Source organism: Dama dama, chromosome 13, assembly GCF_033118175.1.
Source record: "Dama dama isolate Ldn47 chromosome 13, ASM3311817v1, whole genome shotgun sequence".
NCBI classification, from domain to species: Eukaryota; Metazoa; Chordata; class Mammalia; order Artiodactyla; family Cervidae; genus Dama; species Dama dama.
The window spans coordinates 42653943-42681844 of record NC_083693.1 but is presented as its reverse complement, the minus strand read 5'-3'; the positions used below and the strand labels follow the sequence as shown (position 1 = coordinate 42681844).

General features: G+C 45.8%; 1 protein-coding gene across 5 annotated transcripts in view; it reads left to right on the top strand.

Annotated features, from left to right (window-relative positions):
* The window catches only part of PML (PML nuclear body scaffold), a 52808-nt gene that overhangs the window by 10386 nt on the left and 14520 nt on the right, over positions 1-27902 (top strand). For 4 of the 5 annotated variants that reach the window (XM_061159019.1, XM_061159021.1, XM_061159020.1 and 1 more), the window contains exons 3-5: positions 19035-19615; positions 21322-21392; positions 27409-27528. In XM_061159019.1, coding sequence (XP_061015002.1) covers positions 19035-19615; positions 21322-21392; positions 27409-27528 — 772 coding nt within the window. Of the gene's footprint in view, positions 1-19034; positions 19616-21321; positions 21393-21954; positions 23888-27408; positions 27529-27902 lie in introns of those variants that run through there. The other variant, XM_061159023.1, reaches the window with a different exon arrangement.

The following is a 27902-nucleotide window of genomic DNA, read 5'->3' as shown; positions in this document are numbered from 1 at the left end:
TCACAAATAACCCACAACTTCCTTCAGCTTACAAGTCAATAATAAACCCTTCCATCCTTTGACATTGAGCTGACTTACGATTCACACTAGGAGGCAGCATCAGAAATGGCTTTAAACTTTTAAACCCAGCCTGGGAGGGTCCTCCCTGGTGCCCTTGGCATTTGGTCACCATGCCTCTGGAGTCCATTCTTTCAGCCCACCTTCCTACTACATAGCAAGCCCTCTGCTAGGTGCTTGGGTATAAATATAAACAGATACAGCCCTCGACCTCTGAGGTCACAGTCTGGTGAAGGAACCAGATCTACAATTAACAATCAAGGCTGCAAAGGGCTTTGAGGAAGCCGGCTCACGTGGGTCACTCTGTGCCCATAGTTGCCCTAAGGACAGTGTGAAAAGACACTGTCCTCTGCCTCACGTCTTCCCTTGCCAGAGGGCCAACGTCCCATGGGTGCTCAGTCAGTTATTTAAGGGCATGAGGAAGAAGGAAGGCAGACACTGGGCAAGTGAGCTCAAGAAAGGCCACCTGCCTAGCCTGGATTGGCTACTGGTTGGGGACTACAGCTTCCAAGGGGGTATCGTACTTAGGCTGATAGGTAAGGAAGCAGAAAGGGGAGGGAGCGTGTGCAAATCGAGAGGCTCCAGCAAGTCTGCTGCATTTCAGGAACTCCAGGTAACCGGTGTGCAGGGCGGCAGGGGCTAAAAGGGTGAGCTAGGCTCAAACATTGGAGAGAGGGCTTCCCTGGTGGATCAGTGGATGAGAATCTGCCGGCCAGTGCTGGAGAACGTGGATTCGAACCCTGGTCTGGGAAGATCCCACGTACCTCAGAGCAGCCGAGCCTGTGCACCACAGCTCTTAAGCCTGTGCTCCCGAGCTGGGGAGCTGCAACTACAGAGCCCACGAGCCACAGCTACTGAAGCCTGTGCGCCCTAGAGCCGGTGCTCCGCAGCAGGAGAAGCCACCGCAGTGAGAAGCCCTGGCATTGCAACTAGAGTAGCCCTGGCTCTCCATAACTAGAGAAAAGCTCATTCAGGGACAAAGACTCGGCATAGTCAAAAACAAATAAATACAATTATTAAAAAAGAAAGAAAGAAAAAGCATGGGGGAATTGGAAGAGTTATGACTCTGTCCTGTAATTTCCAGGACAAAGAAGGTTCTCAGTTTTCCCCATTTCCCTGCAGTTGGCTCTTACACCAGTGAATATCCTGGAGAACACAGTGTGAGTGGATCTATGGGGGACTCTGTTGGAAACCCCCGAGAGGAATTAAGGCCGAAAGCGGGAGAGTGTTCCGATCCTCTCTCTGTACTCTGCTATTTGATTGAGGTGAGCAAGTTTAGGAGCAGGGAGACCAGGATTGTTTTTTGTTTGTTTTTTTTTTTTGGCTACATGCTTACTTACATTTTGAGAATGAAAGTGTTAGTCACTCAGTCGTGTCCGACTCTTTGCAACCCCATGGACTGTAGTCCACCAGGCTCCTCTGTCCATGGGATTCTTCAGGCAAGAATACTGGACTGGGTTGCCATTCCTCTTCCATAAAGAATTTGAGATTTACCAATTTATTGTTGGGTATATGACCCAACCTGAAACTGAAGCAAAGAATCTGGACCTGGGGAAAAAGGAGCCGCCTTAGGAGGCTGAGGCCATGGTGCAGGTGGGGCCTGCAGAACTGCAGAGATGGCAGCATGGGGAGAAGGCCAGGGTCTCACACTGCCATGGACAGCCTGTCCTGGAGGTCAAGGTGGCTGCCAGCCTTATCATCACGTGTGCTCGGGAGTGCCTTAGGGTAGGGGTAGGGTAGGGGAATCAATCTAGGACCGTTAAAATTTGTAGCCAGAAAGAACTTTAGCTATAGTTGAGTGGGGGAAATTAAAGACCTATTAGCAGAGACATTGCCTACAAAGGTCCGTATAGTCAAAGCTATGGTTTTTCCAGTAGTCATGTACGGATGTGAGAGTTGGACCATAAAGAAGGCTGAATGCCAAAGAATTGATGCTTTTGAACTGTGGTATTGCAGAAGACTCTTGAGAGTCCCTTGGACAGCAAGGAGATCAAACCAATTCATCCTAAAAAAAATCAGTCCTGAATATTCACTGGAAGGACTGATACTGAAGCTGAAGCTCCAATACTTCGGCCGCCTGATACAAAAAGCTAACTCATTGGAAAAGGCCCTGATGCTGGGAAAGATTGAACGCAAGAGGAGAAGGGGATGATAGAGGACAAGATGGTTGGATGGCATCACCGACTCAATGGACATGAGTTTGAGCAAGCTCCGCGAGATGGTGAAGAACAGGGAAGCCTAACGTGTAGCAGTCCATGGGGTCGCAGAGAGTTGGACATGACTGAGTGACTGAACAAACAAAAAGTTATCTAGTTTGAGAAGTATGATGAGATGATCAACTGGGAAAAGCGTTCCCAAGACCAGAAGTTGGGATGATTTGTAACAGGTGGGGAGAGGCACCCTGGACAGCTCAGGGAAGGGTTCAGGGCAGAGGCAACATCATACAGTGGCAGCAGAAAGCAGAGTGCAGGGGACAGGTATGAAGCCAGCCTTGAGTGGTGCTCTTTGACTCCTTGGTACCGGGGCAGTGCTTTTCAAGTGGGAAACTTTGCCTTTTCCGATATGGTCAGAGAATGCACTCTTCTGGTTGGATCTGACCTCGTCTTCATTTTTAGATTAATTTCTGTTGGAGTATAGTTACTGTACAGTATTGTGTTCGTTTCTCCTGTACGCAAAGTAAATCAGCTCAGTCACTCAGTCGTGTCCAACTCTTTGTGACCCCATGGACTGTAGGGCTCCTCTATCCATGAGATTTTTCAGGCAAGAATACTGGAGTGAGTTCCCTTTTCCTATGCATATACATCTATCCCTCTTTTTTGGGTTTCCTTTCCATGTAGGTCATCACAGAGCTCTGAGTAGAATTCCCTGTGCTATACAGAAGGTTCTCATTAGTTATCTATTTTATACATAGTAGTGTATATACGCCAATCACAATCTTCCAATTCATCCCTCCCTTTCTTCCCCACCTTGGTATCCATACTTTTGTTCTCTACATCTATGTCTGTTTCTGCTCTGCAAATAAGATCATCTATACCATTTTTCTAGAGTCCACATATAAGTGATGTTATATGGTATTTGTTCATCGCTCTCTGACTTACTTCTTTGTATATGACAGTTTCTGGGTCCATCCACAGCTCTGCAAATGGCACGATTTCATTCCTTTTTCTGGCTGAGTAATATTCCATTGTATCTGTACCACATCTTCTTTATCCATTCCTCTGTCAGTAGACATTTAGGTTGCTGCCATGTCTTGGCTATTATAAATAGTGCTGCATTGAGCATTGGGATGCATGTAGCTTTTTGAATTATGGTTTTCCTGGGTATATGCCCAGGAATGGGATTGCTGGGTCATAGGATAGTTCTGTTCCACACCCTCCTATAAGATTATTGAGAAAGAAAGAATTGTTGCAAGAGGCCAGAACATTAATGGGAGCTCATTCCCAAGTAAGAGGTCTTATCCCAGTGAGGACCAGGACAGGACACAGGATTTCCTGACTGCAGACTCTGTCTGCACAGAGCCTGCCCCGGTGCTCCCAGCCTCCACATGCAGGCAGTCTTCAACTAACAACCAGGCCCAGCTGCAAAAAAAGAATTCTGCAAGTCCCTTGTTTAGAGCTGAGATTGTATTTTCCCTTAGAATTAAATTATTCAAAGGAAGTTTGCTATTTAAGCAATGTTATGTTTAATTTTCCTTGACTTTGACGAAAAAAAAAAGATATTGAAGTAAAATTAGACTTGTTCAGTCGCTCAGTCATGTCTGACTGCAGTGTGCCTGGCTCCTCTGTCCTCCGTTGTCTCCCAAAGTTTGCTCAGATTCGTGTCAGTGATATTATCTAACCATCTCATCCTCTGCTGGCCACTTACTTCTCCTTTTGCCTTCAGTCTTTCCCAGCTTCCAGAGTCTTTTCCAGTGAGTGGGCTCTTTGCATCAGGAGGCCAAAGTATTGGAGCTTCAACTTTAGCAACAGTCCTTCCAATGAGTATTCAGGGTTGATTTCCTTTAGGATGGACTGGTTTCATCTCCTTGCTGTCCAAGGAACTCTCCTGAGTCTTCTCCAACACCACAGTTCAAAAGCATCAGTTCTTCAGCGGTCAGCCTTCTTTATGGTCCAGCTCTCACATTCGTACACGACTACTGGAAAAACCATAGCTTTGACTAGATGGACCTTTGTTGGTAGAGTAATCTCTCTGCTTTTTAATATACTGTCTAGGTTTGTCATAGCTTTTCTTCCAAGAAGCAAGCGTCTTAATTTCATGGCTGCAGTCACCATCTGCAGTGATTTTGGAGCCCAAGAAAATAAAGTTTCTCTCTATTTCCCTTGTTTCCCCATCTATTTGCCATGAAGTGATGGGGCTGGATGCCAGGATCTTCCTTTCTTCAATGTTGAATTTTAAGCCAACTTTTTCACACTCCTCTTTCACCTTCATCAAGAGGCTCTTTAGTTCCTCTTCACTTTCTGCCATAAGGGTGATGTCATCTGTATGTCTGAGGTTATTGACATTTCTCCCAGCAACCTTGACTCCAGCTTGTGCTTCATTTAGCCCAGCATTTTACATGATTACTCTGCATATAAGTTAAATAGGCAAGGTGACAATATACAGCCTTACTGTACTCCTTTCCCAATTTTGAACCAGTCCATTGTTTCATATCCAGTTCTAACTGTTGCTTCTTGACCTGCATATAGGTTTTGCTGGAGGCAGGTAAGGTGGTCTGGTATTCCCAGCTCTTTAAGAATTTTCCACAGTTTGTTGAGATCCACACAGTCAAAGGCTTTAGCGTAGTCAATGAAGCAAAAGTAGATATTTTTCTGGAATTCTCTATTTTTTTCTATGATCCAGAAGACGTTGGCAGTTTGATCTCTAGTTCCTTTGCCTTTTCTGAATCCAGCTTGAACATCTGGAAGTTCTCAGTTCATGTACTATTCAAGCCTGGCTTGGAGAATTTAGAGCATTACTTTGCTAATGTGAAATGAGTGCAATTGTGCGATAGTTTGAACATTCTGTGGCATTGCCCTTCTTTGGGATTGGAATGAAAACTGATTTTTTTCCAGTCCTGTGGCCACTGCTGAGTTTTCCAAATTTGCTGGCATATTGAATGCAGCACTTTAACAGCATCAGCTTTTAGGATTTGAGATAGCTCAACTAAAATTCCATCACGTCCACTAGCTTTGCTTGTAGTGATGCTTCCTAAGGCCCACTTGGCTTCACACTCCAGAATGTCTGCCTCTGGGTGAGTGATTACACCATCGTGGTTATCTGGGTCATTAAAATCTTTATAATGACACAGTTCTTCTGTGTATTCTTGCCACCTCTTCTTAATATCTTCTGCTTCTGTTAGATCCATAGCATTTCTGTCCTTTATTGTGCCCATCTTTGCATGAAATGTTCCCTCAGTATCTCTAATTTTCTTGAAAAGATCCCTAGTCTTTCCCATTCCATTGTTTTCATTTATTTGTTTTCATTGTTCATTTAGGAAGGCTTTCTTATCTCTCCTTGCTCTTCTTTGGAACTCTGCATTCAGATGGATATATCTTTCCTTTTCTCCTTTGCCTTTTACTTCTCTTCTTTTCTCAGCTATTTTTAAGGCCTCCTCAGATAGTCATTTAGCCTTTTTTGCATTTCTTTTTCTTGGGGATGGTCTTGATCAATGCCTCCTGTACAATACCACGAACCTCTGTCCATAGTTCTTCAGGCACTCTATTGGATCTAATCCCTTCAATCTATTTGTCACATCCACTGTATAATCATAAGGGATTTGATTTAGGTCATGTATTAATGGCCTAATAGTTTTCCCTACTTTCTCCAATTTAAGTCTGAATTTTGCAATATTGAGTCCATGATCTGAGCCACAGTCAGCTCCTAGTCTTGTTTTTCTGAGTGTATAGAGCTTCTCCATCTTCGACTGCAAAGAATATAATCAATCTGATTTCAGTATTGACCATCTGGTGATGCCCAGATGTCATTTCTTTAGAGCTTTATAGACTTTGCTGAATTATCGTTCAGCAGCAGATGTTCACCAGGAGAGTCCTGAGGACAGATTCATTTGCTTTTTCTGTCTTGATGCCTAAAGATACTTTTCATTCCTGAGATGTATTAATTTAACCAAGCTGTCTTAGTGTTGAGCATTTTGTATCAAGTTATTCTAGAACCTGACTTGCTCCTTTAGTCTAAAAGTTCTATTTCAGTGAAAATTTCTTATGTTATCCCTCCTCCTCTTTCTTCCTCTTGCTTATTTTCTTCTTGCTCTGTTACCTTTAGTATTACAGTTTTTAATTTATGATTTTATTCTTTTTCAGATTAATAATCTTAACAGTATTACTACAGTTTGGGGGAAATGTGTATGTTTAATGAGTATTGAATGAATAGCAAAGATCAGAACCATAGTAGACCCTCAAAGCTACATAAAATCATTTTATTATCTTTTTTATAAAAGTACTTGGGGTGGTACTTTTGTTGCTAAATTATGTCCGATTCTTTTCAACCCCATGGACTGTAATCTGCTAGGCTCCTCCTTTCATGGGATTTCCTAGGCAGGGATACCAGAGTTGGTTGTATATGTTTAATAGGGATTAAATGAATAACAAAGATCAGAACCACAGTAGACACTCAAAACTACATAAAATCATTTTGTACCCATTTTTATAAAAGTACTTGAGAATGTCAAAATTGTTTGTGTCACATAAGGAGTTACTACTTGTTTTCTATGTCCCCAGATTCTATTTACATTTAATGATTAACTTTATAGTCATTGAATTGCGTAACAAATACCTGCTTTGGCATATTTTACAATTTGGATTTGTTCTGTCAAATCTGTTAGAGTTGGAGAGGTATTTTGAGATTGGTACAACTAAATAGAAGAGCTGCCTCTTTATATCATATGTTCCTTAACTAATAAAGTATTAAGTTACATATGTGTGTGCATGCTCGGTTGTATCCGAGTCTGTGACCCCATGGACTGTAGTCTGCCAGGTTCCTCTATCCATAGGATTATCCTGGCAAGAATACTGGAGTGGATTGCCGTTTCCTACTCCAGGGGATCTTCCAGACCCAGGGACTGAGCCTGAGACTCCTGCAGCTCCTGCACTGGCAGGAGACGTCTTTACCCACTACCGCCACCTGGGAAGCCCCTATAAAGTGAAAGTGAAAGTTGCTTAGCCGTTTCTGACTCTTTGCGACCCCATGGTCTCCATGGAATTCTCCAGGCCACAATACTAGAGTGGGTAGCCTTTCCCTTCTCCTGGGGATCTTCCCAACCCAGGGATCGAACCCTGGTCTCCTGCATTGCAGGCGAATTCTTTACCAGCTGAACCACAAGTTATTGCTATCTCAATCATCAAATATCATTTTTCTTATTCATGGCTTTAGTTAATTGATTGTTTAAGCCATTTCCATCTGTTTTGCCATTTTATTTATTGAAATTAGGTTGACTTAAATAAAATAGCTTGATAATCACTATCTATGTGATAAACTTTGTCTTGTTGTCTTGCAAAATTTACTGACATGTAAATCCAAATCGTGTTCATGTTGACTAGTATCCAATACTATATAATTATAGTATATTATTATACAACTCAATGAATTTGCCCAAGTGATCTAACTTTGCTCAAAACTTGAATCTCCTTCATTAACATATAACTTACATGCCACTTAAAATATTTCCTGCACTTGGTAACTATTCTGGCAGTACTTCCAAGGGGCATCATTGCAATCACTTAAGCTAATGATGGTAATCACATTTTAGAAATACTGTCTGGAGGCACTAGGAAGGGTTGACTGGAGAGACCAGGGGCAAGGAGGCCTACTAAGGGACCGTCTTAAAGGCATCCAAGTCATAACTGGGACAAGAACAAAGGCAGTGTTGTTGGGAATTGGTATGACAGATTTAGGAACTAGAATTCAGCCTTAATCATCTCTACGTTCTAGCCCCATACCTGCAACATAGTTGGTATTCAGTCGTTATATTTAAGCAAATGAAGAAACAATTTAACAAGACTTAACGATGAGTAATTGTTGAAGCAGTCTAGGAGGGGAGGAGTCTGGAATTCCCCTTGATCTCTGGCTGGAGTGGCCTTTGGATGGTAGTTCCCTTCACTGCCATAAAGAGGGAAGGGGAGGCAGGGGCCCATGCAGCAGTGCGCCTGCTGAATGAGTGACATGGCCCAACAGAACACTGCCCACCCCGTCTGGAAAGCAGAGACCTACACAGGAAAGAGTGGGGAAGGAAAAGTACAAATTTTCTCTTCCTCTTTCTTGGTTGTGGGGCCAGTGTAAGGAGATAGTATGAAATAGACAAGGCTTCCTTCTCTCCTCTTTCCTAACTTCTCTTATCTTCCTAAGACCTCAGGTTTCCCTATCTCTGCCACCACCTTCTCAGCCATGACTAGTTAACGGATAATGCTTTCATTCTCTTTGAGCATCTTGGCATCTCCAACTATGCATCTCCTCTCCTCGCTTCAGAAATCGTTATTTCCTCAACTGTTGTCACCCTGGAGATAGCAGGAAACCAGGCCCATTAAATGCATTCATACTGCTGTGCAGATGACTAATGGATCCCTTTAATTCCCCTCTAGTTAATTATTTGAATTTCCAAAGGAGGCTGTTCCTTTCACTACCCCTCAGAAGTGAAAGCTCCAAGCCCCACCTTGTTGAGATGGGGGTGTGACGTGGACGGTTTTTCTGTCACCATTCACCAAGCCAGGCCCTGCCCTGGAATTGTGCTCTGGAGCCAACTCTCCTCCACGGGTCCTGATTTCACAGGAGTTTTGCTTCTTGCATTCTGAGGATGCAAGGTTCCTAGGACAGCATAAGTGGCATGCTGCTGTGGTCCTCGTCGGAGGTGAGGCTGGTTTAGGGTGGCATGTCCCTACTGGAAAGGGAGCAGTCCAGAAACCACACTCAGTGGCGATATTTCCTTACTGCCCAAGGTTGAGAGGCTCACCAGCAGCAGGGCTACCCCTCTCCCCACACACACAACCCCGCTCCCCACACACACCGCCCCGCTCCCCCCACACACACCGCCCCGCTCCCCCCACACACCGCCCCGCTCCCCACACACACCGCCCCGCTATGTGCTCAATGCCCGCTCTTTCACAACTCCAGAACGTCCATTGTGTGCCTGGCACTGTGCTGGTTGCTTCCCATGCACCAGCCCCTCATCTTTGTAACCATCTGTGAGACAGAATCTTTATCCCTACTGTGTAGATGGGGAAATTAAGACTCAGAGAGAACGTAATTCACTCACGGTCTCGTAGGTAGGAATCATGGAAAGCTCCCGATACCTTGTCCCACTGTCAGATGGCCTGCGGGACGTTTAGACACAGGCAGCTTAGGAATGGGAAGGCTGAGAACCCAGGGGACTTATTGGAGCTTCTGTTAAAATAGTCATAGTGCAGTCAATTCACTGCAGTCATAAAGGAATACACCGAACAATGTGTCACAAAACAGAAGAGATAGAGCTTTGTTGTAATTCCCACTTGGAATGTTCTCTGTTGGTTCCCCATTGCCTCCTATTTAAAGTCCAAACTCCTTTGTTTAGAATTGATTATGGAAACTTTTGGAAAATCTCAGTACATAAAACAGGGGAGGGAGGAAGAGAAAGAGGTAAGTGCTATCAGTATAGAATTTTTCCTTTCCTTCCTTCTGTCTCTATAATTATCTAAAACAGAATGAACATCCCTGAGTGTCACAAAGTGTAATTTCCTTAAAATAGGAGCTCGTGCATGTCTTTTCAAAAAATAGACCATTTTGAATTTTCAGGCAACTCCATCTGTTGATTGTATGATGTCTTCCATTTCTTCCTTGGTTATAAGGTCTTTATGATCATGAGAGTAAATAACCAACTATTATACCCCCATGGTGTTATTTTTCATATTTAACTCTGATTCATCAAAAATATATCTTTTTGTAGAGCATGAGGCAAAGCTCTAACTTGATTTATACCCCCGCCCCCCACCTCCCCGCCTCCCCACCTCCCCATAACCAGTTTTCCTGATAAAATTGTTGAAAAACCCTTTAATGTCCATTAGTTTGGGATGCTCTTTTTCATTATGTAAAATGCTGTATTCTGATAGATGCCGGGGTCTCTTTCAGGGCTTTCTGTTTTGCTGATCTTCCTCTTGGCTATTATACCAGTACATTAATAGTGGTAGTTCTATAATGTTGTCAGTGGCACTGAAAATCCCTATCCTTACATGGATTTTTACAAAAATTTCTCATCTATTTGATCTGTTTACTCCTTCAAGTAAAATTTAGAATCAGTTGGTTAAGTTTTAAAATCTCATTCTTAGGATTTCCCTCATTGTCCAGTGGTTAAGAATCTGCCTTCCAATGCAGGGGATGCAGGTTCGATCCCTGGTCGGAAAACTAAGATTCTACATGCTGAGTGGCAACTAAATCCATGTGCCACAACTAGAGCACCCACGCGACTTAGAGCCCATGCTCCAAAACTGGAGAAGCCCCCTACTCTGCAACTAAAGAAAGCCCACACACCACAACAAAGACCCAGTGCAGCCAAAAATAATAATAATAAAATTTTTTAATTGCTTTAAAATCTCATTCGTAGTTTGCCTAAAATTGCTTCAAACCTTTATATTAACTTCAGAAAAATTAATATAATAATAATAGTCTCTGTAGTTGGGACCTTGATACACTCTTTCATTTTTTTTAGACTTTCTCTCTTAGTGGGTTTTTTGTCCTTTAGTCTAAATAAGTTCTACATGTTTCTTGTTAGGATTATGTCTAGGTTTTTTTCTTTTTTTTTTTTCTTAAGCATTTTAAAAATTGTCATTGTGAATGGGAGCTGGAAAATATTTACCATATTTTCTTTATGTTTGCTTTGCTGGAATAGAATTAAGCTATTTTAATTCTGGCATATTGATTCTGTGGTGTTTTAGTTCATTCTATTGAGTATTCCAGGAGTAAATAAGTGCCCTTTAGCTCTCCAGAGCTACACCTCTTTGTATTAAGTCCAGATCCTTATGATGGAGCTCCTGTGGGCAGGTGCCCACCTCACCTCTGTCACCCCTAAAAATGTCAAGCACACAGGAGGTGCTCAGTAAGTGTCTTTTGAATGAGGAACCCTAAGCCAAGGAAGTCATTCATGGTCTTGGGTGGCAGCCCCATGAGGGATCATTCTGATTCAGAGTCTGCACCTCAGTCTTAGCAGAAAGTTGGGGGCTTTGGGCCCCAGGTTGTCTGTTGTAAGACCCCAAACAGAGAGAGACCTGAAGGTAATTGTCTCCTTCCATCAAGAGGGGAAGTGGGGGGGGGGGGGGGCGGTGGTTATCACTCAGTGGTGGAGCATTTGACTGCAGAGGGGGAGTGGTGGCTGGTTTCCCTTGGGAGACCCCACTTGGGGCAGAAGGCGCCAAAGAAGAGGACCCAGCAGAGACTGTGGTCCACCCAGCAAGTCTTCCTCTCCCTCCAGCCAGGCCACTCTAGGGGTCCCCTTCCCAGGCCTGGAGCACTCTTCTTTTTTTCTAAGTTTTTTGCTTTTTTTTTTTAATGTGGACTATTTTTTAAAGTCTTCATTGAATTTGTTACAATATTGTTTCTGTTTTATGTTTTGGTTTTTTGGCCAGGAGGCATGTGGGATCTTAGCTCCCAGACCAGGGATCAAACATATAACCCCTGCTTTAGAAGGTAAAGTCTTAAACACTGGACCACCAGGGAAATCCCTATGTCCCTATGGAAAGGGACACTCACCACAGACTCAACCCCTCTCCCATGGACCCAAAGCTGAGAAAATGACAGCTGGTTCTAGTTCTCCCTTTATGTCTATAGCCTAATTGCCCACATGGAGAAAGCAATGGCACCCCACTCCAGTATTCTTGCCTGGAAAATCCCATGGACAGAGGAGCCTGGTAGGCTACAGTCCATGGGGTCACTAAAGGTTGGACACGACTGAGCAACTTCACTTTCACTTTTCACTTTCATGCATTGGAGAAGGAAATGGCAACCCACTCCTGTGTTCTTGCCTGGAGAATCCCAGGGATGGGCCAGCCTGGTGGGCTGCTGTCTATGGGGTCGCACAGAGTCGGACACGACTGAAGCGACTTAGCAGCAGCAGCAGCATTGCCCACATCTAATAGAATTCTGTTCTTTAATTAAAAACATAGGTAATATGTTCACACAGTTCAACCAGGAGAGCAAACTCAAAGGTGTACAGTGAAATGTCTTACTCCACCTCTGCCCTGCCCCATCGCATAACTAATAATTTGTAACCTTCTAAGGTTTCTTCATTCAAATGCAATCAAGTATGAATATATTCTTGTTTTTCTCCATTCATATACAAAGGGTAGCATCCTATATATACACTTCCACATCTTGATTTATTTAAAATATACATCATCATAATTGAATACAGTATATGCTGGTCACTGTTCTAACTTTATATGTATATAACACATCTAATCCTTCTAATACTCCTATTATTATCCTTATTTTGCTAGGGAGGTTTTTGCCTTTAATGAACCTCCTCTGTTTTTTCCAGCTGCATAGTACTCTGTTGCACAGGTGCATCTTAATTTATGTAACTCTTTGAGTAGTGATGGGCACTTGGGTTGTTTCTATTCTTTGCTATTGTGGACTGTGTTACGTTGTACAGATGTTACCTCTTATGCATGGAGATAGAGCTGTAGAAAAGAAATCTAGAAGGAGGTGTTGCTGGGTCAAAGGATAAATACATTTGTAATTGTGATGAATCTTGCCAAATTTCCCTCTCTAGAGTTACTCATTCTTTTCATAATTCTTAGCATTTCTCATTAATAGTGTCATTAGAGAACACTAATATTTCAGTCAATTATAATTATAGTCTTTGTTAAAAACATTCATGAAGGACTTATTTTGATCTTCTCCAGCACTCCCATATGAGGTGGGAATTATCCGTATTTTACAGATAAGAAAACTGAGGTCCAGGGAGGTTACATGACCTGCCAAGGAAGGGCACAGATCTGAGGTCAGATCTGCATCTGCCCAGCTTTTTTCTCTGCTCCCCCTACCACTTACCTCAATCACTGGCCCTGCCTCACAGCCTAGATGAGTCTCTGTTACTTAGGTCCAGTGTGCTGAAGCTGGATGAGTTGAAGGCTCATGACCCAGTAGTGACCCCCATTTCCCTTACCACACATTTTTCTGTCTCCAGAGAAGCTTTGTTAGTGTGAAATGAGTCTCCTCTGTTTGATCAAGAGTCTCAAGCCCTGGGACTTACCACCTTGGGTGACTTGGAAAGGTTGAGAGCTGGCAAAGCTGAGGACTTGTACCTGGCACCTGGTGCCAAGACTTTGGAACTGGGTTGGCCAGCAGGCTCTCTGTTGGCATTTCTGGGACAAGTTGATCTCAGCAATTGAGACCAAAGTGGCCCCAGCTAAAATCCTTTCTTCTGGCCTTAGATGGGCTTACTTGTTATTCTCATTGCTGGCTAGAGTAAATTATAGCAGTATTCCTAGGGAAGTAACTAATATTTTTCCTGGTAATATTGTTTTTAATTTATTGATTAACTTCTGGCTACATTGGGTCATCATTGCTGCATGCAGGCTTTCTCTAGTTGCGGTGAAGTGGGGCTGCTCTTGAGTTGCAGTGCTCAGGATTCTCATTGCACTGGCTTCTCTTGTTGGCAGAGCACAGGCTCTAGGGCACACGGGCTTCAGTAGTTGTGGCACCCAGGCCCCCTGCATGTGTGATCTTCCTGAACCAGGCGTCAAACCCATGTTCTCTGCCTTGGCAGGCAGATTCTTAACCACCAGATCACAGGGAAGTCCTCCTGGTACTCTTTGAAGAGTAATATTTACAGTGCTTCAGTGCGTGGACTCTGAGCCAGGCCACTTGGGTTTTAATTAGTTTCCTATTGTTGCTGTAACAATCTACCACAAATTTAGGGGCTTGAACCATTACAGATAGATGATTATTTACCTCTGGAGGTCAGAAGTCTGCAGTAGGTCTCATTGAGCTACAATCGAGATGTCTGTAGGACTGTGTTCCCTATGGAGGCTCTTGAGAAGAGCCCATTTTCTTGCCTTTTCCAGTTTCTAGAGGCTGCCTGCATTCTTTTCTTTTTTAAAAAAATATTGTTTATTTATTTATTTGACTGCTCCCCGTCTTAGTTGCAGCACATGGAATGTTTAGTTTTGGCACGTGGAATCTAGTTCCCTGACCAGGGATCAAAGCCTGGACCCTGCATTTGGAAAGCAGAGTCTTAGCCACTAGACCTCCAGGGAAGTCCCTGCCTGCATTCTGTACTTCATGATCCCCTGCCACCTTCAAAGACACCAGGACAGTATCACTGTGACTTCCGCTTCCTCTCCCTCTCTCACTCTCTTGCCTCTCTCCTCTTTCCCCTCTGAGGTCTCCTGTGATTACATTGGGCCCACCCAGATAATCCAAGATAATCTTCCCATCTCAAGATCCTTAATGTAATCACACCTAGCAAGTCCTTTTTGCCATGTGAAATGAAGTGAAGTGAAAGTGGCTCAGTCAAGTCCAACTCTTTGCGATCCCATGGCCTATACAGTCCATGGAATTCTGCAGGCCAGAATACTGGAGTGGGTAGCCCATCCTTTCTCCAGCGGATCTTCCCAACCCAGAAATTGAACTGGGGTCTCCTGCCTTGCAGGTGGATTCTTTACCAACTGTGCTATCAGGGAAGCCCTTCTTGCCATGTGAGGTGTCATATTCAGGTTCCAGGAATTAGTACTTGAATGCACACCATTATTCTGTCTACTACAATTTGCTTCTGGACTACAATTTGCTTCTGGACTTTCTAATTGTGTGACCTTGAACAAGTTATTGTACCTCATGCTTAGTTTCTCCATCCTTAAAATGGGAGCAATGATAATTCCCACTCCACAGGATTATTATAAGGATTCAGTTCAGTTCAGTCGCTCAGTCGTCTCCGACTCTTTGCGACCCCATGAACCAACTATCTCATCCTCTGTCGTCCCCTTCTCCTCCTGCCCTCAATCTTTCCCAGCATCAGGGTCTTTTCAAATGAGTCAGCTCTTCGCATCAGGTGGCCAAAGTATTGGAGTTTCAGCTTCAACATCAGTCCTTCCAATGAACACCTAAGACTGATCTCCTGTAAGGTGGACTGGTTGGATGTCCTTGCAGTCCAAGGGACTCTCAAGAGTCTTCTCCAACACCACAGTTCAAAAGCATCAATTCTTCGGCACTAAGCTTTCTTTATTGTCCAACTCTCACATCTATACATGACCACTGGAAAAACCATAGCCTTGACTAGACGGACCTTTGTTGGCAAAGCAATGTCTCTGCTTTTTAATATGCTGTCTAGGTTGGTCATAACTTACCTTCTAATGAGAAAGAGTCTTTTAATTTCATGGCTGTACTCACCATCTGAAGTGATTTTGGAGCCCCCAAAAATAAAGTTTGACACTGCTTCCACTGTTTCCCCATCTATTTGCCATGGAGTGATGGGACCAGATGCCTTGATCTTAGTTTTCTGAATGTTGGGCTTTAAGCCAACTTTTTCACTCTTCTCTTTCACTTTCATCAAGAGGCTCTTTAGTTCTTCTTCACTTTCTTCCATAAAGGTGGTGTCATCTGCATATCTGAGGTTATTGATATTTCTCCCGGCAATCTTGATTCCAGCTTGTGCTTCCTCCAGCCCAGCGTTTCTCATGATGTACTCCACATATAAGTTAAATAAGCAGGGTGAGAATATACAGCCTTGACGTACTCCTTTTCCTATTTGGAACCAGTCTGTTGTTCCATGTCCAGTTCTAACTGTTGCTTCCTGACCTGCATACAGGTTTCTCAAGAGGCAGATCAGGTGGTCTGGTATTCCCATCTCTTTCAGAATTTTCCACAGTTTATTGTGATCCACACAGTCGAAGGCTTTGGCATAGTCAATAAAGCAGAAATAGATGTTTTTCTGGAACTCTCTTGCTTTTTCAATGATCCAGCGGATGTTGGCAATTTGATCTCTGGTTCCTCTGCCTTTTCTAAAACCAGCTTGTACATCTGGAAGTTCTCGGTTCACGTATTGCTGAAGCCTGGATTGGAGAATTTTGAGCGTTACTTTACTGGTGTGTGAGATGAGTGCAGTTGTGCTTAGTTTGAGCATTCTTTGGCATTGCCTTTCTTTGGAATTGGAGTGAAAACTGACCTTTTCCAGTCCTGTAGCCACTGCTGAGTTTTCCAAATTTGCTGGCATATTGAGTGCAGAACTTTCACAGCATCATCTTTCAGGATTTTAAATAGCTCAACTGGAATTCCATCACCTCCATTAGCTTTGTTCATAGTGATGGTTCCTAAGGCCCACTTGACTTTACATTCCAGGATGTCTGGCTCTAGGTGAGCAATCACACTATCGTGATTATCTGGGTCGTGAAGATCTTTTTTGTACAGTTCTTCTGTGTATTCTTGCTACCTCTTCTTAATATCTTCTGTTTCTGTTAGGTCCCTACCATTTCTGTCCTTTATTGAGCCCATCTTTGCATGAAATGTTCCCTTGGTATCTCTAATTTTCTTGAAGAGATCTCTAGTCTTTCCCATTCTATTGTTTTCTTCTATTTCTTTGCACTGATCACTGAGGAAGGCTTTCTTATCTCTCCTTGCTATTCTTTGGAACTCTGCATTCAAATGGGAATATCTTTCCTTTTCTCCTTTGCTTTTCGCTTCCCTTCTTTTCACAGCTATTTGTAAGGCCTCCTCAGACAGCCATTTTGCTTTTTTGCATTTCTTTTTCTTGGAGATGGTCTTGATTCCTGTCTCCTGTACAATGTCGCGAACCTCCATCAATAGTTCATCAGGCACTCTGTCCATCAGATCTAGTCCCTTAAATCTATTTCTCACTTACACTGTATAGTCATAAGGGATTTGATTTGGGTCATACCTAAATGGTCTAGTGGTTTTCTCTATTTTCTTCAATTTCAATCTGAATTTGGCAATAAGGAGTTCATGATCCGAGCCACAGTCAGCTCCCAGTCTTGTTTTTGCTGACTGTATAGAGCTTCTTCATCTTTGGCTGCAAAGAATATAATCAGTCTGATTTCAGTGTCGACCATCTGGTGATGTCCATGTGTAGAGTCTTCTCTTGTGTTGTTGGAAGAGGGTGTTTGCTATGACCAGTGCATTCTCTTGGCAGAATTGTGAGTTGATATTTGTGAAATGTTTATAAGTGTCTTGACACATAGTAAATACTGTGGACGTGTCTGCTGGCTAAAATATATTAAATAAATAAAAATATACATTCTCTTTGACCTAGCAATTCTATTATTTTGTAATATATTTCATAGAAGCAAAAGGATCTATGCATTAGGCTTCATAAAGCCTTGCCCATATTGGGGGGGAAATGCACAAGCAGGAAATCATTGGTATGCCCGTTAACACAGGGTTCTGCAACACCCTGGGCTGCAGACCCACACCGGCCAGAAACCTGTTAGGAACTGGCGAGGAGCGAAGAAGGCTTCATCTGCTGCTGCACATTGCTCTCATTACTGCCTGAACCACCCCTTGCCACCCCTCCCCCAACCCATTCCCCTTCCCCTGCACACACCCCTCCCACCCACCCCATGGAAAAATTGTCTTCCAGTAAACTGGTCCAATGCATTATTAATAGGATGACTGAGTCAATGTGGTCCATCTGGAATGTAATAGAGCTATTAAAGAATACATTAGTCCATCCTAAAGGAGACCAGTCCTGGGTGTTCTTTGGTAGGACTGATGTTGAAGCTGAAACTCCAATACTTTGGCCACCTGATGCGAAGAGCTGACTCATTTGAAAAGACCCCTGATGCTGGGAAAGATAGAGGGCAGGAGGAGAAGGGGACAACAGAGGATGAGATGGTTGGATGGCATCACCAACTCAATGGACATGGGTTTGGGTGGACTCCAGAAGTTGGTGATGGACAGGGAGGCCTGGCGTGCTGTGGTTCATGGAGTTGGCGGCGACTGAATGACTGAACTGAACTGAAGATTATGCTTGTAGACCTAGATGAGGAGTGTCCTGGACAAAAGTTAAATTAGAGGAGGAAGTTACAAAATAATCGTTTAGCATGATCTGATTTTTTTTTTTTTAACATCAACCTGCCCAAAATTGTTGTAGGTATGAGTCAGTTATTTAAGCTCTGAACATCTTGTTTTCTTCTATCTGTGAAGTAAGGATAATAATAATTCTCTCTTTAAAAACTCTACCGAGGATTAAATGGGATGAAATGTATCAAGTCCTTAGAATTCTGCTAGCAGCAGAAGAGTGTGAATATTTATGTGAAGTGGTTTGAAGAGCCAGAGGTGTGAAGGATGCACCCAGGATGCTCCCCTGGTTGTCTCCGAGGTAGAGAAAAGAAATTCAGAAGTTCTGGGTGCTTCTGATGATGATTAACTCTGCTTTAAAAAAAAAAATTTATTTAATTGGAGGATAATTACTTTACAATATTGTGATGGTTTTTGCCATACATCGATATGAATCAGCCATGGGTATACATGTGTCCCCACATCCTGAAACCCCCTCCCACCTCCCTCCCCACCCTGTCCCTTGGGTTTTCCCAGAGCACTAGCTTTGGGTACCCTGCTTCACGCATCGAACTTGCATTGGTCATCTATTTTACATATGGGAATGTACGTATTTCAATGCTATTCTCTCAAATCATCCCACCCTCGCCTTCTCCCATGGAGTCCAAAAGTCTGTTCTTTACATCTTTGTCTCCTTTGCTGCCCTGCATGTAGGATCTTTGTTACTGTCTTTCTAAATTACATATATATGTGTTAATATACAGTATTTTATGGATGGAGGCTAGCTATTACTACTTTAGTAACTTTTTTATGTTTATGTTCCAGTAAGTTTTATTGGTAGTTTGGATACTATCACCATAACCAGAAACACTGAACTGAGAAAAGCACAGACTTAGAAACATACCAGGATTCAAAGTTTTGTAACCTTTTTGAAGAGGCATTTAATAAAGAATATTTAAAGAGAAAAAGAAAGCAGGAATGCCCTAAATCAGGCCAACCTTCTTTGTCCGCAGCATCTACTGCCGGGGCTGCTCCAAGCCCCTGTGCTGCTCGTGCGCGCTCCTGGATAGGGACCACAGCGAGCTCAAGTGCGACATCAGCACGGAGATCCAGCAGCGGCAGGATGAGCTGGACACCATGACCCAGGACCTGCAGGAGCAGGACCGCGCCTTTGCGGCAGCGCAGGCGCAGATGCGCTCTGCCATCACCCAGCTGGGCCGTGTCCGCGCCGACACCGAGGAGTTCATCCGAGAGCGCGTGCGCGAGGTGGTCGCGCACGTGCTCGAGCTGGAGCGTGAGCTGCTGGAAGGCGTGGGTGCGCGGTACCAGCGCGACTACGAAGAGATAGCGGGCCAGCTGGGCCGGCTGGACGCCGTGCTACAGCGGATCCGCATGGGCAGCGTGCTGGTGCAGAGGATGAAACAGTATGCCTCGGACCAGGAGGTGCTGGACATGCATGACTTCCTGCGCAAGGCACTCCACCAGCTGCGCCAGGAGGAGCCCCAGAGCCCGCGAGCCACGGTACACACAGACGGCTTCGACACATTCAGGATGCGCCTGCAGGACCTCCTCTCTTGCATCACCCAGAGTACAGGTAAGCCACCATCACCTCATGGCTGGCCTGTTTACCCTGTGAGGGCTTGGACCTGCCGCTGCCCCTGGGGAAAGGCGAGTGGAAAAGATCAGCCCGGTGTGACGCAAGAGGAAACTGTGGGGTTTTATTACGTCTCTTGGGTTTGATCACATCATAGGTTACAGAGCGCAGGATAAGTCTGGGGGAGCCAAAGCCTGCAGCCATCCAGAAGGGTCACGTCTGACTGATTTACAAGACCCTAACTATTAGTTGTGATCTTGTGACCCTCAAGGAAGTTGAAAGTGAAAGTCACTCAGTTGTGTCCAACTCTGCGATCCCATGAACTGTAGCCCGCCAGGCTCCTCTGTCCGTGGAATTCTCCAGGCAAGAGGGAGTGGATTAGGTTGCCAATTCCTTCTCTAGGGAATCTTCCCGACCCAGGGATTGAACCCTGGTATCCTGCATTGCAGGCAGATTCTTTACCGCTTGAGCCACTTGGGGAAGCCCCTCAAGGGACTTAAAAAACTATAAAGCTGAGAACCATACCCTGTATCATTTTAGCCCCAGAGGGGCCAACCACTTCAAGAGATTCTCATAAGCCCCCCGTGTCCAGCAACAGAGAACTCAACAGGAACATGAGGTTTGGGTGGGGCTGAGAACCTCCACCACCACCACCGCTCCTACCCCCCACCCCCATCCCCTGGTTGGGTGCTTACCCAAAACCAGGCTAGGGCTCAGTGGAGGAGATCTTTTGCCCCTCAGATGGCCTGCTATCTGGACTAGCTGCCTACCTTTGTGGGCCCTGCCTAGTATTGGGCACTAGGGAAGTGGGAAGACAGGACCAGTTTCTGACCTGGAAGTTGTCCAGTCCAACTGGGAGACAATGTCGGGGCACATCATGTGGCTGGAGAATGAGACAGGGCTTGGCTCTGCAGCCCAAATCCAGGAGTTACAGCAGCTCTCTAGGCGCTGGAGGCAGCAGGGAGGCTTCCAAGAGACACAGGGGCCACTCAGGAGGGCCTCCAGGGTAGGGAGGCTGAAATGGCTCTTTGACTAAATCTCCGGTTCTGGTGTGAGGATGCCCTTTCACTGAGAAAGGGGAGGGAAGCCTTGGAATCTGAAGGTTCTTGGGCAGATGGCAGTGATGGAGACCTGCTCACTCCTGCCCTCAGAGCTAGTGAATGTGGATTCATCAAAATGCAGTCCTAGCGTGGACATGCGCCTTCTCCACCTGGGTGGTGACTATTACTGCATGTACAGGACATGACCTCCATAGAGTTTAAACAGCTTGCCTCGGTGGTGGCAGAAAAAGGAGTTATTTTATCTTCCAGCATGAGAGATTTAGATTTAATAAACACAGGCCACAAGTCAGAAGAGTGTCATGGAGCTCTCACTGTGCAGAGAAATCAGTGAGCAGTAACGCTGTTAAGGATTGTCTGTGCTTTGCCTTGGTGGCGGCCCCAAGTTGGAGAGAGAGCTGTGCTTGGGGTCTGGAGCCAAAGGCAAGCACTCTCCCATGCCACGCCTCTCTCTTCTAGGTGAGTTCATGCCCACTGCAATCAGGGAGCTTTCTTCCCAACTACAGCCACTCCATGGAGCTGCCAGAGGCCCTGGAAAATGGGTCTCCAGGAAAAGCAACAGGGATGTTTCCTTTGTCACTGTCCTCAGACAGGATGCCTCACCAGGAACGTCTCTGACTTGCCCATGACTTTCTTTGTGTTCTCCAGATGCAGCTCTATCCAGGAGAGCCAGCCCAGAAGCTGCCAGCACTCCCAGAGACACTTGTAGCACTGACCCGGTGAGATGGACTTGAGGTTTGAAGGGGAGGTGGTCCATCCTGCAGGCCGGGCGGGTTGGGAGTTCCCCTCCATCGGGAAGGAAACTGCCCCTATGTCTGCAGGTTGCCCCTATGTCTGCAGGCTGCCCCTATGTCTGCAGGCAACAGAGGAGAGAGAGCACCCGAGAGAATGACAGCAAGGGCCTGGACTGAGCCTTCAGTGGGAGGGGGTGGAGAAAGGGCTGGCTGGCTCTGGGCTCCTAAGTGCCATAGTAGGTCTTGATGTGTCCAGGAGGCATTAGGCCCAGGGGTGGACAGGAGATAAAGGAGTGGTCCCTGGCAGGCAGGCCCTTGATAGACCTGGCAGATGTCCCTCCCTTCTGTGTGCCCCACTCCACATATGTGGCCCTTCCCCCACATATGGTTCTGGAGAGGAATGGAGAATGAGGCCAGGAGTCAGACAGTGATCGCAGCAGCCTGGGTTCCATCGATGTGATTTCAGGGCCATCACAGTCCTAAGAGCCATAGTATTCAGGGTTGGAAAGCGCCCGCACTCCTTCTCATGTGGTCATTCCCTCTGCAGCACTGCTGACCTGCGACTGTCCAGCCGTCATGCACATATCTCCAGGGACAGGAAGCTTGCTCGTTCTTGAGGCTTGAGCCACTCCCATCTCTGCAGTGCTCTTAGGGCGCATCCGTGGGTGCAAATGCAGTGGCATCCTGTTAACCTGTCCTCTTGGCTACATGTATGCATTTCTCCTCTCTCCCAGGATAAGCTTTTTCAGTTCCTCCCCGGATCAGGCACCTGGTCTGCTCCCCATCCTGGTCATCCAGGTGTGTGTGCCTGTCAAGGAGCTGGGCCCAGGATTGACTGGTCGTCCATGGAAAGCAGGTCTTCTGGTGAGGGCAGTCAGCCTTGCCAGCTTTGCCGTGGCTAATCTCTCTCGTAGGAGACAGAGATTGTTGTAGGTTGAGGCAATTAGAAGAGGCTTCCCATAGGAGGCAGAACTTAGGACCTGAGAGCTTTAGAGTTAGGAGAAATCTTGGAGTCTGACCTGCTCTTGTGTAGAGAATGAAGCTAAGACCCCAAGAGAGGGTGTGACTTAACCCAAGGCCACACAGCATGCTAATGCTAAGGGCAGGACTTGAAGCCAGTTCCCAACTGTCTTGGGTACTGCATTCCCATATACACACATATAAAATTTTAAAAGGACATTTAATTCTGGATATTTAGGACAAGTAATACAATCACATGGTCAGAAATTGTAATAAAAGCATAGAAAGTGATAATGTCTCCCTCCCACATTGTCCCCCATCTGACCAGTGTTTACACCCATATTGTTGTTGTTTAGTCACTGAGTTGTGTCCGACTCTTGCAACCCCATAAACTGTAGCCTGCCAGGCTCCTCTGTCCATGAGATTTCCCAGGCAAGAATACTAGAGTGGGTTGTCATTTCCTTCTCCAGGGAATCTTCCCAACCCAGGGATCAAGCCTGCATCTCTTGCATTGAGAGGCTGATTCTTTACCACTGAGCCACCAGCGAAGGCCTACCTATATATCTATCTTTATTAATTTCCTGGGCTTCCCTGGTGGCTTATATCCTTCCAGAATTTCTTTATGTAGTTACAAGCAAATATGACTATATATTTGCTTTTTTTTTTTTTTTTTTGGACAAAGGTAGCACAGTGCCACATATATATCATGCCTAGGGCACAATCCTGTTGGGGAATTCTTATCTCATCAGTAGGCAGGGAGCTGCCTGATGCCTTTTTATATCTGCATAGTGGTCTCTGCTAAAATAGGTGTAGTGTGATTTGTTTAGCCAGTTCCTTGGCTTTTAGGTTATTTTGATATGATAGACAATGCTAGAATGAAAAAATGTCTTCAAAGAAATTATGAGTGGTGGTGACAAGTGCCCCAGGGCCATAGACTGCACTGGCTTCCAGGTGCCAGTCGTTAGTTAATGAACAGCAAGAGAGCCTGTGTTGTTGTCTTGTGTGAAGACGGTCTAGGTGTTTTTCTGGGCCTTGTCTTGTGCCCTGTTGCTGCCAGCTACTAAGCAGGTTGAACTTGGAGCATCAGAAGAATGCTCTGTGCAGACTCTCTTGCTTTCACTTTGGTAATAGGCTTGGGGGTGGGGGTGGATGAAGCTGGGGAATGGAAGTGGGTCATACACCATGAGTGCAAAGGACATGTGCGGCTGCTTGAGGGAGGCAGGCGTGGTCTGACTGTGCCAGGAGAGAAGTACCGCTCTGACCCACGTTCCTGCCTTAGGAGGCAGGAACTGGGCTTCCAGCACCAACACGCGTCCCTCTTGAAACCACTGGTTTAGTTTCATCCCCACCCCGTGCCTAGGTGGAGAGGATGATAAATACCAACTGGTGTAATTAACTAGGAGCGCTTGGGTAGGACGGCACCTCGGACATTGTCCTTCCTCTGTCTCCCTTGGTTCTTTCTGTAATGATGTCACAATACTTTAATGGAAAAAATAAATTGTTTTAAAACTGTAAAATAACTATGAATCAGTCATGATGATTTTTTTTCTTTACTGAGCCCTCGTGTGTGTCCCTGCTTCATTAACATAGGTAGGGGGTGTCAGGAAGGATGGGCAGAGGCTGAGAGGAGCCCAGCTCTGTCTTTGGAGAGTTCACAGCCCACATGGAAAGAGGTTCTGTTGCATGCCAGCAGTTTTCAGAGACACATACAGACGAGCAGACCAAGACCTTTCCAACTCTTCATTTTTTAAAAAAATTTATTTATTTTTTGGCTGCACTGGGTCTTCATCGCTCACTTGAGCTTTTTCTAGTTGCCACAAGTTGGGGCTACTCTCTAGTTGCAGTGTGCACACTTCTCATTGTGTGGCTTCTCTTGTTGCAGGCTCTTAGAACGCAAGCTCAGTAGTTGTGGCACACGACCTTAGTCGCCCCTCAGCATGTGGACTCTTTCTGAACCAGAGATCGAACCCAGGTCCCCTGCATTAGAAGGCAGATTCTTAACCACTGGACCACCAGTAAACTCCCCACTCTTTCATTTTTAATGGTGATCAAATACATATAACATAAATTTGCCTGGAGTAGAATTGCTGATTCATATAGTAATTCTGTTTTTAATTTTTGAGGAATCACCATAAAATTTTCCTTAGTGGCTGCACTGTACTGGTGCACCAATAGTCCACAGCGGTTCCAGTTCTCCACATTCTCATTCACACTTTTTTTTTAAGTTGTGGCCATCTTAAAGACTGTGGAGTGGTTTAAAGTTTTTGACCACCACCCACTGTGAAAGATATATTTTACATCTAACCTACTGGTGTATACACATGCACATACCTATAGCTAAAACAGAAGTTTTGTGCAATAAATTACACTTATAAATGTGGTATGTACTCTTAAAGATTTTTCTGTTCTGTAGTATTCTATGTAATACAAAAAATGCTAGTCATGGCTTTGCTTCCGTGACCCACTCATGGGTCACAACTGTAATTTGTAAAACACACTGGCACCGAGAGTACCCTGGAGATTATATATTTTTCCAAGAGGCCTGGGAGAAAATGACCTGCCAGATTATCCTCTCCTCCCACACAACCCGCCCCCCAAACAGGTCCACTCTCTGATTCAGAGAGACAGCTCTCCTCTCTTTTTGTGAAGATGTTGAGAAAAAGAAACCCGGGAAGGAGGGGAGGAAATCAGTCCATGATAGTCCATGATTTGGGAACCCACATTTGACATGAATGCACTTGACATCAAGAAGAGCCCCGCCTCAGGGTCTTGGTCCCCAGCACACGGCCTGTCCTGCCGGGCTTCCCTGCCTTCCCCTGCCCAGGCTTGGCCAGGTCAGCCCTCCCGTTCACCCTGTGGAGGTGGGCCTGACCATGTGCCCCGCCACACGGGAGCGGACAGAGCCTGTCCCTATGAGGAAGGCACATTCCTGACCTCACCCTCTTACAGCCCAGTGCCTGGGTTTTCTGACGCAGCTCAGCTGAGCCAAGAGCCCCCTCCCACTGTGTGGATGGACCTCGGGCTCCGGATGGACCCTCGTCTGCTGAGTGCATAGGGAGTGTGAGGTGCCAAGGGGTCAGGATTGGAGGCAGGAGGGGCAGGCCGGGGCCCCTGGACTGAGCGCCAGAATCTGGGCCTCTCATTGCAGAGGGATGCTCGCCACATCACAAACACCGTTTCAGCAAAAGCTCCAGCTTACTCTTGAGTTTCCCACGACAGGGAAAGATGGTGCAGAGGGACATAAAGGAGACAGTGAGTGAAGAAAAGGGAGCGTACTCAGGCGCTTTAGAAAGGGAACTCGCATTTCAGAAGCACTGGATTTGGACTTCCCTGGTGGCGCAGTGGATAAGAATCTGCCTACCGGTGCAGGGGACGTGGGTTCAATCCCTGGTTCAGGAAGATTCCACATGCCGCAGAGCAGCTAAGCCCATGCGCCTAGAGCCTGTGCTCCACAAAAGAGAAGCCCTCACCCCACAACTGGAGAGTAACCCCCTCTTCCCGCAACTAGAGAAAGCCCGCACAAAGCAATGAAGATCCAATGCAGCCAAAAATAAAGTTTTAAAAAATTAAAAATAACACTAGTTTCAAGCCCCGGGTCCAGGCCCTTATTAGGTATATGACCTTAGGAAATCACTTCACCTCCCTGTGCCTTGGTTTCCTTCTCTGTAGATGGGCAATAATATAATACATATATATATATAAAATATAATAATATATAATATAGCACCACCTCCTTTTTTTTTAAACTGTAATTTCATTCTAAAATTCACATGAGAAAATTCACCATTTTAACTATTTTAAAGTGTACCATCCAGTGACATTTAGTGTGCTCACAGTCTAGTATAACTGTCCCAGACGATAGTTCCTGTACTTTCATTTCCCCAAAAGGAAAGCCCATATCCATGGAGCAATCACTCCTCACTTCCCTCCCCCAACCCTTGGCGACCCCCAGTCTGCTGTCGTTGTGCAGTTGGTACTTCTGGCTACTTCGTATAAATGGAATCATAGAGTATGCATTCTTCTGTGGCTAGCTGTCCACTTAGCATGATGTGTTCAAGGTTCATCCACCTTGTGTGGTCAGAACGTCATTCCTTTCTATGGCTGAATAGCATTCTCCTGAATGGCTACCCTACATTTTATCTCTTCATCCATTGACATTTGGGCTGCTTCCACCTTTAGGCTATTGTGAACAGGTGATGGGGCAGGGGGCAATGTCAGCTCCATGGAATGATCCCTCCCTATTATGAATTTGAAGCTAGAGAGGAGCTACTACCATTAGTAGGGACCACCAGCACCACTTTGTCCCTAGAGTTGTTTGTGCTGGTCTGTGCTTTGTCGCTGAGTCATGTCTGACTCTGCAACGCCATGGACTGTAGCCCACCAGGCTCCTCTGTCCATGAGGATTCTCCAGGCAAGAATACTGGAGTGGGTTGCTATGCCCTCTTCCAGGGGATCTTCCCAACCCAAGGACTGAACCCCAGGTCTCCCACATTACAAGTGGATTCTTTACTGTCTGAGCCACTGGGGAAGCCCCAGAGTTGTCTAGGCTGGGCCTACTTGTCAAGCAAGCCTTGAATTGTTGGGTAGTGTGATCCCTGAGGTCATCTTCTGGCACCATTAGGATGCACAGGCATTGACGTGGTCCCTGGGGTGCCAGCAACTCAGGGTTGCCAGGGGGTGAAGTCATGGAGGCTGCAAGGAAGACTCCCGGTCCCCATTAGGCTCTCAGTATTGGACCAGGAGCCAGCTCTTATGTCTGGGTGAGGCCTTGGAGACTGAGCTGACCCCAAGCCAGGGGACCTGGCTGGTCCTACCGCCTGGTCATTTTCTTTCTTTCTTTCTTTAATATTTATTTATTTGGCTACACTGGATCTTAGTTGAGGCACAGGCGCTCTTTAGTTTCAGCGTGTGAGATCTAGTTCCCTGACCAGGGATCAAACCTGAGCCCCCTGCATTGGGAGTGCAGGGACTTAGCCACTGGACCACCAGGGAAGTCCCCTGCCTGGTCATTTCTGACTACTTCTGTTTCCCAACTTTGCAGCCAGAGGAAGTGCAGAGGGACCAGGAGCAAGCCGCGGGACTGGCCGTGGTACAGCCGGTGCCAGGGGCACACCCTGTGCCAGTGTACGCCTTCTCCATCCAAGACCCCTCCCGCAGAGAAGTAAGATGTTCCCCAGCCCTCGCCTCCCCTTCCCAGGCCCCAGATCCCACTCGGTGGTAAGAGGTGGAATGGAAGTGAGAACCCAGACCTCAACAGGCACTTACTCTGCGCCCTCCCAGCTCTTAGTGGCCGTGTCAGGAAGCTCCCCTCCAAGCAGGAGCCCCTCCCAGGGCACTCAGAAGCCAGCAGAGATGGGTGGTCAGTGGTCACCAGCAGGGCCAGTGTGCCTGCTGACCTGGGAGGGCCTCTGTGTAGAGAGGTGTGATCTGCATGGCAGATAGCAAAGGGGAGAGCAGGAGCAAAAGGCATGGGGTGGGGAACAGAGTCCTACCACTCAGGTCTGGGTCTCTGCCCACTGCCCTGGTGCCCTGGAG